At 48.8% G+C, this 12,500-nt stretch overlaps 1 protein-coding gene across 1 annotated transcript in view; it reads left to right on the top strand.

Annotated features, from left to right (window-relative positions):
- Positions 1-12,500, top strand: part of LOC311317032 (cadherin EGF LAG seven-pass G-type receptor 1-like) — a gene marked incomplete at its 5' end in the record, with an annotated part of 150,518 nt that overhangs the window by 100,735 nt on the left and 37,283 nt on the right. Inside the window, one exon of the mRNA XM_084448025.1 lies at positions 11,056-11,213. Within this exon, the coding sequence (XP_084304151.1) occupies positions 11,056-11,213 (158 nt within the window). The remainder of the gene's footprint in view (positions 1-11,055; positions 11,214-12,500) is intronic.

The following is a 12,500-nucleotide window of genomic DNA, read 5'->3' as shown; positions in this document are numbered from 1 at the left end:
ACCAACACACACCGACACACACCGACACACACCGACACACACCGACACACACCGACACACACCTGCCCGGCACCAACACAACACATATGTAACAATCTGCCCGAATCAGCCCTTCTCACCCCAGACAGCTGCAGAGAGGGGGAGATTAGGCTGGTCCATAGCCGGGATTAATTGGGATTAATGGGGATTAATGGGGATTAATGGGGTTGTGTGAATAGTCCCAGACCTCAGAGAGGAGAGGACAGTGTGATGTTATGTTGATGTTATGTTATGACAGAGGACAGTTGTCAGAAAGAACTGTTTGGAGCCGGAAATGGTTCTATGTGGAACCTTTTTTTCCAGAGGGTTCATACTTCCTATACTGTTCCAAATTGTTCTATACAGAACCCTTCTTATTCTTAGAGTACAGGTTAGTAGAGTCCCAGTTATGATAGGAGAGAGAGAGAAAGAGGGAGAAGGAGAGAGAGAAACGGAGTGGTTGAGAGAAATAGAGAGAGAGAAGGAGAGAGACAGAGAGATATGTGTCTATCTGCTATGACAGGTCACAGTGTTCATGAGTAGACAGTCATAACAGCCCACTAGAGTTACCATTCACTGGCTGTGTCAGGATGTTTAGACAGTGTGTCATACTGCAAATATACCCCTCACACACACACATATACACACACACACACACACGCACACACACACACACACACACACACGCACGCACGCACGCACACACACACGCACACACACGCGCACACACACACACACACACACACACACACACACACACACACACACACACACAGAGAGGCAATACCTGCATGCATGACCTCCCCCTCTCTTTCTCTCTCTCTCTCTTTCTCTCTCTTATCTATCTCTCTCTCTCTCTCTCTCTCTCTCTATCTATCTCACCCTTTCTCTCTCTCTATATATATATATCTCTCTCTCTCTCTCTATCTCTCACCTTTTCTCTCTCTATATATATATATCTCTCTCTCTATCTCTCTCTCTTTATCTCTCTCTGTCTCTCTCTTAAAGGGAGAGCCGGAGATTCCACACATCTTACCTGACATGACACATCACAGCTACTTAAAGACATGAGGAGCTGGGAGGAGAGAGAGAAGGAGGTGAAGAGAGAGAGGAGGGAGGGGAGGAGAGAAGAAAAGAGAGAGACAGAATGAGAAAGCGAAGGGAAGGCAGGCCAGCGGAGGAGAGAAGGGTAGACTAACAGATGGGGAGGGAGAGAGGGAGGATAGATGAAGAGAGAGAGAGAGAGAGAGGCATAGTGAGAGAACAAAAAAAGAGCATGAACAAGAAAGTAAGTGAGTGAGGAAGAGAGAAAGAGAGAGAGAGAGAGAGAGATGGAGGGAGGGAGGAACTCTAGATAAAAACATTATGATCTATGTTATAAACTCCCTGGCACGAGTCTCTCTCCCCACCCTCCTCTCCTCCTCCATCCCTCCATCCATCTCTCTCTCCATCGGTCTCTTATCAGCTGCGGTGTTAATGTGTTACGACTGGCGGTGCCGAACAGTCGCGGTCTGTCATCACGGCCGCTGCTTCCAGACACGTGTGTTAGAACGGTTCCACCAGCGGTTCCACCAGCTCCTAGAACACATCAAACGCTCCCGGCGCATCTCATTTACCCTTCGGACAGGATCTCGTTCAATCACTTCTGTTTTCATGCGTTTCGTATGTTTGTTATGTGTATGTTATTGTATGCTTTTATGAGTCTCTATACTAGTCTTTCTGTTCAGTGGTGTGTGTGTGTGTGTGTGTGTGTGTGTGTGTGTGTGTGTGTGTGTGTGTGTGCGCGAGTGTCTGTGTGTGTTTATATAGCTGAGACTGATATGCCGTGCCAGCAGTATACACGTATACACAATGAGGTCAAAGTTCACATGAGAGTACACGTTCGTTAACCAATGACCCTGACCCTTCAGGGTGATTTGGCAGCGAGCTGTTGCCCGCGGCGACCAGGCCGTCCTCTGCGCGTGTCCTGGCGGAAGGTTCCGGGGGACAGCGGTGAACAGAAGACATCTGCTACTGTAACATATAGGCTTGAACATGCGTCTGTTAAGGAAGACAAATGCTGGACTCCAGTGCATCTCCCCCAGGGATGTGTATGTGGGTGTGGGGAGTGTGTGTGTGTGTGTGTGTGTGTGTGTGCGTGTGTCTTTGAATAATTGAGAGTTCTAGGTTTACAGTGTGCCAGAGGGCTGGTGAGGTCATCTGGACGTTCCATTGACAGCAGCAGAAAGTCGAGGGAGAAAGAGAGGGGGAGGGAGAGAGAGAGGGAGAGAAAGAGAGAGAGGGTAGAGAGAGAGAGAGAGAGAGAAAGGGAGAGGGAAGGACAGAGAGAGGAATAGAGAGAGAAACAGAGAGAGAGGGGGGAGGTGAGAGGGGGAGGGGGGAGGAAGAATGGTTATATTTCCTCTGCCAGAATAAAAGCAGCACCCTCGCTCCTGACTTCCTGTATTATGAAAATAACCCTCGCTCTGCCCTCCTCACCTCCGCTAGCTGTTTCCTGCAGCGCGGGCCTGCACACACACACACACACACACACACACACACACACACACACTCACACACACACACACACGCACACACACACACATACACACACACACGTCCCAACCCAACCCTCACCTCTCTCGACCCTTCGTCGAGCCCTCCAGGCTGTAGTCGTGACCCCAGCAGGGTGACGGGGGCCGGGGTGTTGTACATGGGTGTTTGTGTGTAGCCTGTAGCCTGTAGTGTTCTGCTGGTGTAACACGATCGCCTGTACCAGGATCTTTATCCCCGCCTGCAGCCTGTACAAGCTGTCATCTCCCTGACACAGGTGACTGGTGGGAGGATATATCACTGTCTGTCTGCTCTCTCTCTTTCTCTCTCTCTTTCTCTCTCTGGTCTTTTACCAGATGACCCATGACCTGCCAACGTTTATGAGTGTGTGGGGGGTTGGGGGGGCCTTATGCTGTGTGCGGGATGGAGTGTTAGTGTTTAATTTTTGAGTGTGTAAGGATTATTGTTTGGTATTGACGGTTGTGGTTGTTGGTATTGTCTGTTTTTAGTGTGAATTATTAATAAAGGGTTTTTAAAATTCCAAAAAAAAAAATTATCTCTCTCTCTCTACCTGTAGTTCTCTCTCTCTCTAGTTCTCTCTCTAGTTCTCTCTCTGTCTCTCTCTCTAGTTTTCTCTCTCTCTCTAGTTCTCTCTCTTTCTCTAGTTCTCTCTCTTTTTCTAGTTCTCTCTCTAGTTCTCTCTCTTTCTCTAGTTTTCTCTCTCTCTCGTGTTCTCTCTCTAGTTCTCTCTCTTTCTCTAGTTTTCTCTCTTTCTCTAGTTCTCTCTCTTTCTCTAGTTCTCTCTCTTTCTCTAGTTTTCTCTCTCTCTAGTTCTCTCTCTTTCTCTAGTTCTCTCTCTCTCTAGTTCTCTCTCTCTCTAGTTCTCTCTCTTTCTCTAGTTTTCTCTCTCTCTAGTTCTCTCTCTTTCTCTAGTTCTCTCTCTCTCTAGTTCTCTCTCTTTCTCTAGTTTTCTCTCTCTCTAGTTCTCTCTCTCTTTAGTTCTCTTTCTCTCTCTCTCGTGTTCTCTCTCTAGTTCTCTCTCTCTCTAGTTTTTTCTCTCTCTAGTTCTCTCTCTCTAGTTCTCTCTCTAGTTTTCTCTCTCTCTCTAGTTCTCTCTCTTTCTCTAGTTCTCTTTCTCTCTCTCTCGTGTTCTCTCTCTAGTTCTCTCGCTTTCTCTCTAGTTCTCTCTCTCTAGTTCTCTCTAGTTCTCTCTCTCTCTAGTTCTCTCTCTCTAGTTCTCTCTCATGTTCTCTCTCTAGTTCTCTCTCTCTCTAGTTCTCTCTCTAGTTCTCTCTGTAGTTCTCTCTCTGTCTCTAATTCTCAGTCTCTCTAGTTCTCTCTATCTAGTAATCTCTCTCTCTCTCTCTCTCTCTCTCTCTCTCTCTCTCTCTCTCAAGGGTGTGTCTCTGGCAAAGACTGTTTAGTTACAGATCTGTTAGTGTGAAAGCTATGCTTCTGCAGCCACAGGCATGTATCTCTCTCTCTCCCTCTCTGTGCGTGTCTCTCTCTCTGTCTGACTCTCTCTCCCCTCCTCTCTCTTTGTTTTTGTAGCAGCTTTATTATGGTGTGTGATAGATAAACAGCGGAGATAGATAGATAGATAGACAGACAGACAGACAGACGGACGGACGGACGGACGGACGGACGGACGGACGGACGGACGGACGGACGGACGGACGGACGGACGGATGGATCCATGGATGGATGGATTGATTGTATTTGCCATACTGGCACTACTTGTAATTATTGGTGCTCTGGCCAAATAACAATGGCGACCAATGACCGAATCTGGACGCGTGTAAACCATGAAGGCGCGCTGCTTTTTTCAATGCAAAGGAGTCGTAGGAGTTGGTAGCGCAGAATACGGGCCCTGATGGATGCCGACGAGACCTTCTCTGTGTACCTATCACACAGGAGACGAGTGAGGTAGCTTTTCATTTAACGTCACTATGCCAGTCCCCTCTATTGGAATACATTTACCCCGCACCAACAAACACAAACACGTGTCCACAGCTAAATCAGAATTTTCTATAGGGTCTAGTGATGCACTAATAGCCAAATATTTGTGCTACTCACCAAGTACCAGATTATGTCAGCATTGTAATCCAAATACGATATAACGCCCCTTTCGATTGAGAGGATGACAATTCTATTTGTCCTGGGATGTGCATAAAGAAGGCCGTAGGCTATTGATTTAGAGAAAGTGCCCTCCCCAAACAACTGTAACGTGGATGGTTAATTATGTTTTAGAAGAGTGATTTTACGGATTAGGAACTTTCAATCAATCTATCGATCAATATTGATCTATCAGTCAGTTTTAGCGTTGTTTCTTGTGATGTGTCTGTGTGTCCAGATGCTGCGCAAGGGCAAAATGAAATCTCACATTTTGATTGCGGTTCAGTGTCTCTATTTCACAAAGTTTATGCACTGATTACATTGTAAAGGATTAGGCTGCTCAACAAATCTGTCACATGTCATCACGTAGGCCTAATCAAGCTTTAGGGTAGGCTAACCATAGTTAGGCTAGCCTACTCTAGTTTTCCTTGTCAGTCAAAATATTGCGAATGTCTAGCCTACATATTGTTATTGAATCTCTTCAATCTTGAACTTGTTATAACATTATTATCACATGAAAGTGATTTACAATACAGATGTCTACCATTAATCAAATAATGAATCAGAAATGATATGAACGTTTTCTTGGCAGGAGCCTATGGGTCAATCCCCGTCCCAGCAGTTGGTCCTACGGATAGTCCGATGCGCGTTCACACCAGAAGCCAACCGAAGCATGGTCCCTTTCCAAGCGGACCGAGTCCTTGATTTTTAGGCGGACCATGGTTCGGTTGTTTGATCCGGGGACCGAGTTCGAACACGCGTTCACACCTCTCCAAACGAAGCGGAGCAAACTTTTTTGGTCCGATTCCAAACGGATCAAATGTGTAGGTGTGAACACACCGTGTGTGTGTGTGTGTGTGAGCTAGGCCTGCAGGGCAGAGTGAACCAACAACACTCTCTGTACTGACTTGTGGTGGAGAAGAAAAACAACAGTTAGAGGTTCCACACGCGCACTCACACACTCACACAGCCGTTTAGTCCGGCCTGTCTGGGAGTGGAAGTGTGTGTGTGTGTGTGTGTGTTATTTTGTGTATGTGTGTGTGTTTGTTTGTGTCTGTGTGTGTTTGTGTGTGTGTGTGTGTGTGTGTGTTTGTGTGTGTTTTTTGTGTGTGTGTGTGTGTGTGTGTATGTGTGTGTGTGTGTTTGTGTGTGTTTTTGTGTGTGTTTCGGCCTGCTCGTGTTCTTTGACCTTCTCCTCTTTGTGGGTAGCCGTGGGGATCAAGTGCGTTGCCATGGCTCCAGCAAGCCTATCGTCCCTGGAGACGAGCACACACATGAACAGGGGGATTGTCAACATCCCAGAGAGAGAGAGAGAGAGAGAAGAGAAAGAGGAGAGAGGAAGAGAAAGAGAGAACGACAGAGGGAAGGATAGAGAGGGAGGGAGAGAACAGAGGGAGAGGAAAAAAGGAGGGGAAGCAGAGAGTGAGAGAGAGAGAGAGTAAACTGGAGACCCTCAGGGGGGTCTCTCTGTGAGAGCCTGTTTTAGTCAGGGTTCAGAGACTGGGCTGAAACTCTAGAGGTCTGCGTTTCCCTCTATACAGCTCTCCCAGACAGATAGACTGAGGCCTGATTCTCACTGGGGTGGATACCAGCCAGTTAGCCAGCCAGTCATCCAGCCAACCAACCAGTCAGTCAGCCAGTCAGTCAGTCAGTCAGTCAGCCAGTCAGTCAGTCAGCCAGTCAGTCAGTCAGTCAGTCAGCCAGTCAGACAGTCAGTCAGCCAGTCAGTCAGTCAGCCAGTCAGTCAGTCAGTCAGTCAGTCAGTCAGTCAGTCAGTCAGTCAGGTAGCCTGGCGTCGCCAGCCTGATCTCGCGAGCTCACATTCGATTCACTCCGCAGATCAGTCTGGATATCCAACCGCTGTAACAGAATCCGTTCAAACAGAAATTTGTTTGTGCCAATCACAACCGTTTTATCTAATATGGACCGGGTTTAATAAGATGACGGAACAGAGGAGTGCCATAGAGGCATTTTTGCTGATTGGTTGTAGGTCTGGCGAAGCCAGGCTATCAGTCAGGGGCTGTAGGAGACACTCTATCCTAATGGGTTATACTGTATGTATGGATGTCTTTCCATCTGACCTCTGGTCTCCAACCCTGATTTCTCTCTCTGCTCAGGAATGTTGTGAAGGCTTTTCCCCTGATTTGGCCGAGTGATTGACAGGGACTGGTGTGTGTGTGTGTGAGGCAGCGTGGGATCTGTGTGTGTGTGCGTGTCTGTGTGTGTGTGTAAGGTTGAGGCAGCGTGGGAGCTGTGTGTGTGGTTGCATGTGATGCGACAGCTGGATAAATGGTCATAATGTCCTTGGATCATACATCTCACGCAGACACGTACACACTCATGCACGCACGTACACACACACCCCCACACGTGCACACACACACACACACACACACACACACACACACACACACACACACACACACGTGCACACACACGTGCACACACACACACACACACACACACACACACACACACACACACACACACACCACACACACGCTCACTAGAACTGGGGCCCTCATGCTGGAACCCTGAATCTCCCTCCCCTCTCTGTCATTACCTGCTATCTCCAGCTCTGCCTCAGTGATCTCATAGGGGATGGGATAAGATCATGAAGATAACTTCCATGTGTGGCTGGCTGGTGCTCCCTCAGCTAGCTAGCTTCATGTATGGCTCTGGTGCTACCTCAGCTAGCTAGCTTCATGTGTGGCTGGTGCTGCTGTAGCTTAGCTAACTAGCTATATGTGTGGCTGGTGCTAGCTTAGCTAGCTAGCTTCATGTGTGGTTGGTGCTAGCTTACTGTAGCTGGCTAGCTTCATGTGTGGCTGGCGCTAGCTTAACTAGCTAGCTTCATGTGTTGCTGGTGCTAGCTTAGCTGGCTTGCTTCATGTGCGGCTGGTGCTAGCTTAGCTGGCTAGCTTCATGTGCGGCTGGTGCTACCTCAGAATCAGAATCTGTTTATTTGGTCAGTGATGCATAACACTGATGGAGACAGCATTAGACAGGGTGCAGGGACGAGACGGGATGGTGCAAAGACAGAACACTGCAATTGAGCAGTGCAAAATACAAATACAATAATACAAAATGGAGTGCGATGAGTGTACTACAGAGTGTAATGTGTGTGCACAATGTTTTATATAGGCTGTACAGTGCGTGTGTGTGTGTGTGTGTGTGTGTGTGTGTGTGTGTCATTGTGATATGTGTGGCTGGTAAGCCTTCATTTTTGGCCAGTACTAATTAGGGTAGGCCTATCTTCTATTACGTGACGTCTTCATATGTGGCCAGCAGTCTCTGCCTTTGCACTGATTAAGAGTCCTTTAAAGATAAGCTAAACCTCACACACACACACACACACACACACACACACACACACACACACACACACACACACACACACACACACACACACACACACACACCAGGAATAAGGGCTGCTTCATGTCTGTTCGGAGAGGGATCCAGGGTTCAGCTCAGTCCATTAGCCAAAAGAATCAAAATGGTGGATTCTGTCCTGTCCCCTCCGGTATATGGGCTGTGCTTATACCAGATGGTAGACAGAGCTGGAGAAATACAGATTACTACAGACCGGGGCTCATTTCTTCTCACCGGCACTCCCAGCGTTTCCAGGAAGGGGAGGCGGACGTCTCCGGTTACCATGACGGCGCCCTGGGGGGTGGGGGGGGGGAGGGTTGGGGAGCTGGTACAGGTAGGCACCTGTATGTTCTGAGGCATGATTGGCTGGGTGCCAGGGACAGGGCTGTGGTTTGATTCCTGCACAGCCGGACTATGCACATGCTACATGCTTCCTACGTGCTACATATTTGCTAACTACACAACTGTACATGCCCTACATACTGGGAATAGTACCAGACTACACACACAGTGTAACACGATGCAACTCTATGCCTGTTGTAGTGTGTTGTGTTACTAGGAGGGAGAGAAAGAGAGGGAGAGGTAGAGAGAGGAAGAGAGAGAGAGGCAGATATATAGAGAGAGATAAAGATATAGAAAGAGAGAGGTAGAGAGGAAGAGAGAGATGATATATACCGTGGCAGAGAGGGGTGAAGAGAGGAAGAGAGATAGAGAGAAATACTGTATTTAGAAAGAGAGAGAGGTACAGTAGAGAGAGAGATATGTAGAATATCTCCAGGCTCCTAAATCAGCAGCAGAGTTATGTAGCTCTCTCTACCCAGGCTAGCCCCTCTTGGTCTGGGCAGAGCCTGGTGTGTGTGTGTGTGTGTGTGTGTGTGGGGAGGGAGGGGGGGGCGGTGTGCCTGGTACGTGTGGCATGGTTGGTTCGTGGCACCAAGACCCCCTGGCATGGTCTCAAACATGCCCTGTAGAGGTCAGAGAGAATTTTACTCTGCTTGCTTTTACTCAGCGGACTGGCACAGAAAAAGCTAGCAGGGAAGGAGCCTTCTTCAGTTAGCGACAGTGTTAAGCAGAGAAGCAGCGTTCTTCAGTTAGCGACAGTGTTAAACAGGGAAGCAGCGTTCTTCAGTTAGCGACAGTGTTAAGCAGAGAAGCAGCCTTCTTCAGTTAGAGACAGTGTTAAGCAGAGAAGTAGCGTTCTTCAATTAGCGATAGTGTTAAGCAGAGAAGCAGCCTTCTTCAGTTAGCGACAGTGTTCAGACGCTGGACTCAAACTCCGGTCTCTCCCGTGTGAAAGCCGCTAACACACCAAGCTAAAGCAAAGGTGTTAGCTCAGGGAAGCTAACGCTAGTGTTCAGGTTTCAGGAGGAGATGCTACTTATCATGTAACTAGCCCTGCAAACTACTGCTGGCTCAACGTTTCAACTTTTATTTGTCTCCGGGGAACAATTGATTTTGCAATAAGTGTAAAAGACAACGGTAACAACAGCAACAAGGACATACAGATAACACATAACAATCACACAATCACTCAATCACTAGACAGTGGCACATGACCACATCACCACGTTAGGAGCTTATGTCAAGCGTTGTGTTTGAGAAGCTGTTTGAGATTAGATGGTTGATACTGGAGAGGTCGCTGTAAGGAATGGTTTCATGGCTCATTATGAACATGTGTTCGGTGTGTGTTGACCGGACTCTGTGTCTGTCAGCACTGTATGAGCCTGCACAGCTGTCTGGCGCTGTGTGTGTGCGTGTGCGTGTGTGTGTGTGTGTGTGTGTGTGTGTTTGTCTGAGCAGACACAGAGGGTCTGTTATGAGGGGCTGTGTGTGTGTGTAGCTGTCCCAGGATGCGTTGCTCCACGACAGGACCACGCCCTCTGAGCTGCCAGAAGTTCATCCTCTCTATTGTCACACTTCCACAGGAAAGAGATCAAATACTCACGCACACACACACACATACACAAACAGATGTAACTACTGCAGGTCTGTGTGGAAAGTATAAGTCGTTTATAGAGGCATGTGTGTTTGTGTGTGTGTGTGTGTGGGGGGGGGGTCAGAGGAGTGGCAGAGATACCCCAGATAAACCTCACTGGAAACTGGAAACTGTGCCACCCCGGGCCCTACCTGAGCCCGAACAGAGCCCCTGTAACTCTCTCTGGCTATTTCTGTCTGCCACGCCCTCCCTCCCTCCCTCCCTCCCTCCCTCTCTCTCTCTCTCTCTCTCTCTCTCTCTCTCTCTCTCTCTCTCTCTCTATTTTTGCCCAGCTCGTCTTTGTCTGTTGTTTTTTTCCTTCTCTCTCTCTCTAAATTCCCTCCCTGTTTCCTCTCTCTCTCTCTTTGTTTTCCAGACTCATCCTGCCCACCAGCATCTCTCTCTCCCTCCCATCCTTCTCTCGAAATATCTCTCTCACTCTCTCCCTATACCTCTCTATCTCCTCCTCTTTTTGTCACTTTCCCTCTCTATCCCCGCCTCTCTCTCTCTCCCTCTCTCTGGTCTGCACCCCCCCCCCCCCCACCCTCCTGAACGATCCTGATGTGGGATCTGTAGTTTTGTTGTAGTGTAGTGTTGTTGTAGTCCTATGCGCCTCACTGTTGTTCTCCAGGGGCTCATGGGTAATCTCCCGGTCTCGGTGCGCTGGCTGGGGCTGATGGGTAATCTGGCGGGGGACTAAAACAAAGCTTCTCCTCATCACAGCCACGCTCGGCTACCGTTCACACAAATACTTAAGCGGATAAATTATAAATATGCGAGCGTTTAGCTTTGACGTTGGGGATTAGACAAACAAGGAGATTAGGGAATCAGATTTTCTAATCTGATCTAAACTTTCCCAGAGCCGCATTCACAGCCAGAGGCCTTGATCACAGAGCCAGCCACAGCCCACGCCCCCTGCTGCTTCCACTTCCAACACGCCATCAATCACACTGAACACTAATACATTGATAATCAATGGCGCCGCGTTCATTTTCTGTTTCCTGCAATAATCATGTGACCTTTGACCTCCTGTGTTCCAGCCCAACCTCGGCCGTCTGGGGATCCCTCACGGACCCTCGGGGGAGAAGGTGGCCGTGGTCGCCGTGGACGACTGCGACATCGCCATGGCGGTTCGCTTCGGCAACCAGATCGGCAACTACTCCTGCGCCGCCCAGGGCACCCAGACAGGCCAGAAGAAGTGAGTCACTGTTCTTAGCACACACACACACACACACACACACACACACACACACACACACGCACACACACACACTCTCTCTCTCTCCCCCCCCCCCCCCCTTCTCCCTCCAGTCTCCTCCGCCTGCTGAGGATGTTTCATCTGCAGGGCTGGATGTTAAACTACCTTCATTACAACAGATTAGGCCTGCGTTCTCTCTCTCTTCTTCTCTCTCTCTCTTCCTCTCTCTCTCTCTCTCTTCCTCTCACTCTCTTCCTCTCTCTCTCTCTCTCTCTCTCTCTTCCTCTCTCTCTTCCTCTCTCTCCCTCTCTCTCTCTTCCTCTCTCTCTCTGTCTCTTAATCCCCAAACCCATCATCAGGCCCTCCCAGTGCCCCGCCACACACACACACACACACACACACACACACACATGGCCAGACGGCAGGGCCGCTCTCATATGCGTCTCTGCTGCGTTTACGCGCGCTGCTAATTGTTCAGCGCGTCTCTGGGAGCGAGCGTGTCTGAGATGAGGGCGGCGGGCGAGACGACAAGCTAGAACACATTTGGAGCAGAGGAGGAGGAGGAGGAGGAGGAGAAGGAAGAAAAAAAACACTTCAAAGAGGAGCTAATGAGGTTACATTCCTTCGCAAACCTGTCGCTCCAGTCTGATTGGCTGAGAGGTTTTATATTTTGTGGCCCCTCCCCACCCTGGGCTTCTGGGGTCAGGACGTGGGTGTGAGGTACACTAGTTACTGCACGCACACGCCGCTCGCACACACACACATACACACACACACGCGCACATACACACACAGACACGCACATTCACACAGACACGCGCACATACACAAGCACAAACACATAGAGTGCAATTGTGGAATTTCCCCCTGGGTATTAATAATGTTCTACTACTGCACACACACACTCACACACACACACACACACACACACACACACACACACACACACACACACACACACTCACACTCTTGCATCCCCATGCCAGTAACACCTTGACTCCCTGTATGTAAGGTGGTGTCTCACACCTCTGTCACTGTGAGGAATGTCACACCAGAAGACAGACGGCATCGCTACTGTTCAACAACAACAACAACGGGACAACACAACACACAAACAACACACTCACACTGTTCTGACACACACGGTTTTCAAATTCATTGTTCTAAAACTAAACACACTCATGCGCACACACACACATACACACACACACACACACACATACACACACACACACACACACACACACACACACACACACACAGCCTCTGTTTCCCTCTGTTAGTCAC

This window comes from Borostomias antarcticus, assembly GCF_949987555.1.
Source record: "Borostomias antarcticus genome assembly, chromosome: 13".
NCBI lineage: Eukaryota > Metazoa > Chordata > Actinopteri > Stomiiformes > Stomiidae > Borostomias > Borostomias antarcticus.
Note: the sequence above shows the minus strand (reverse complement) of the source record. Positions and strands in the feature narration are given on the sequence as shown.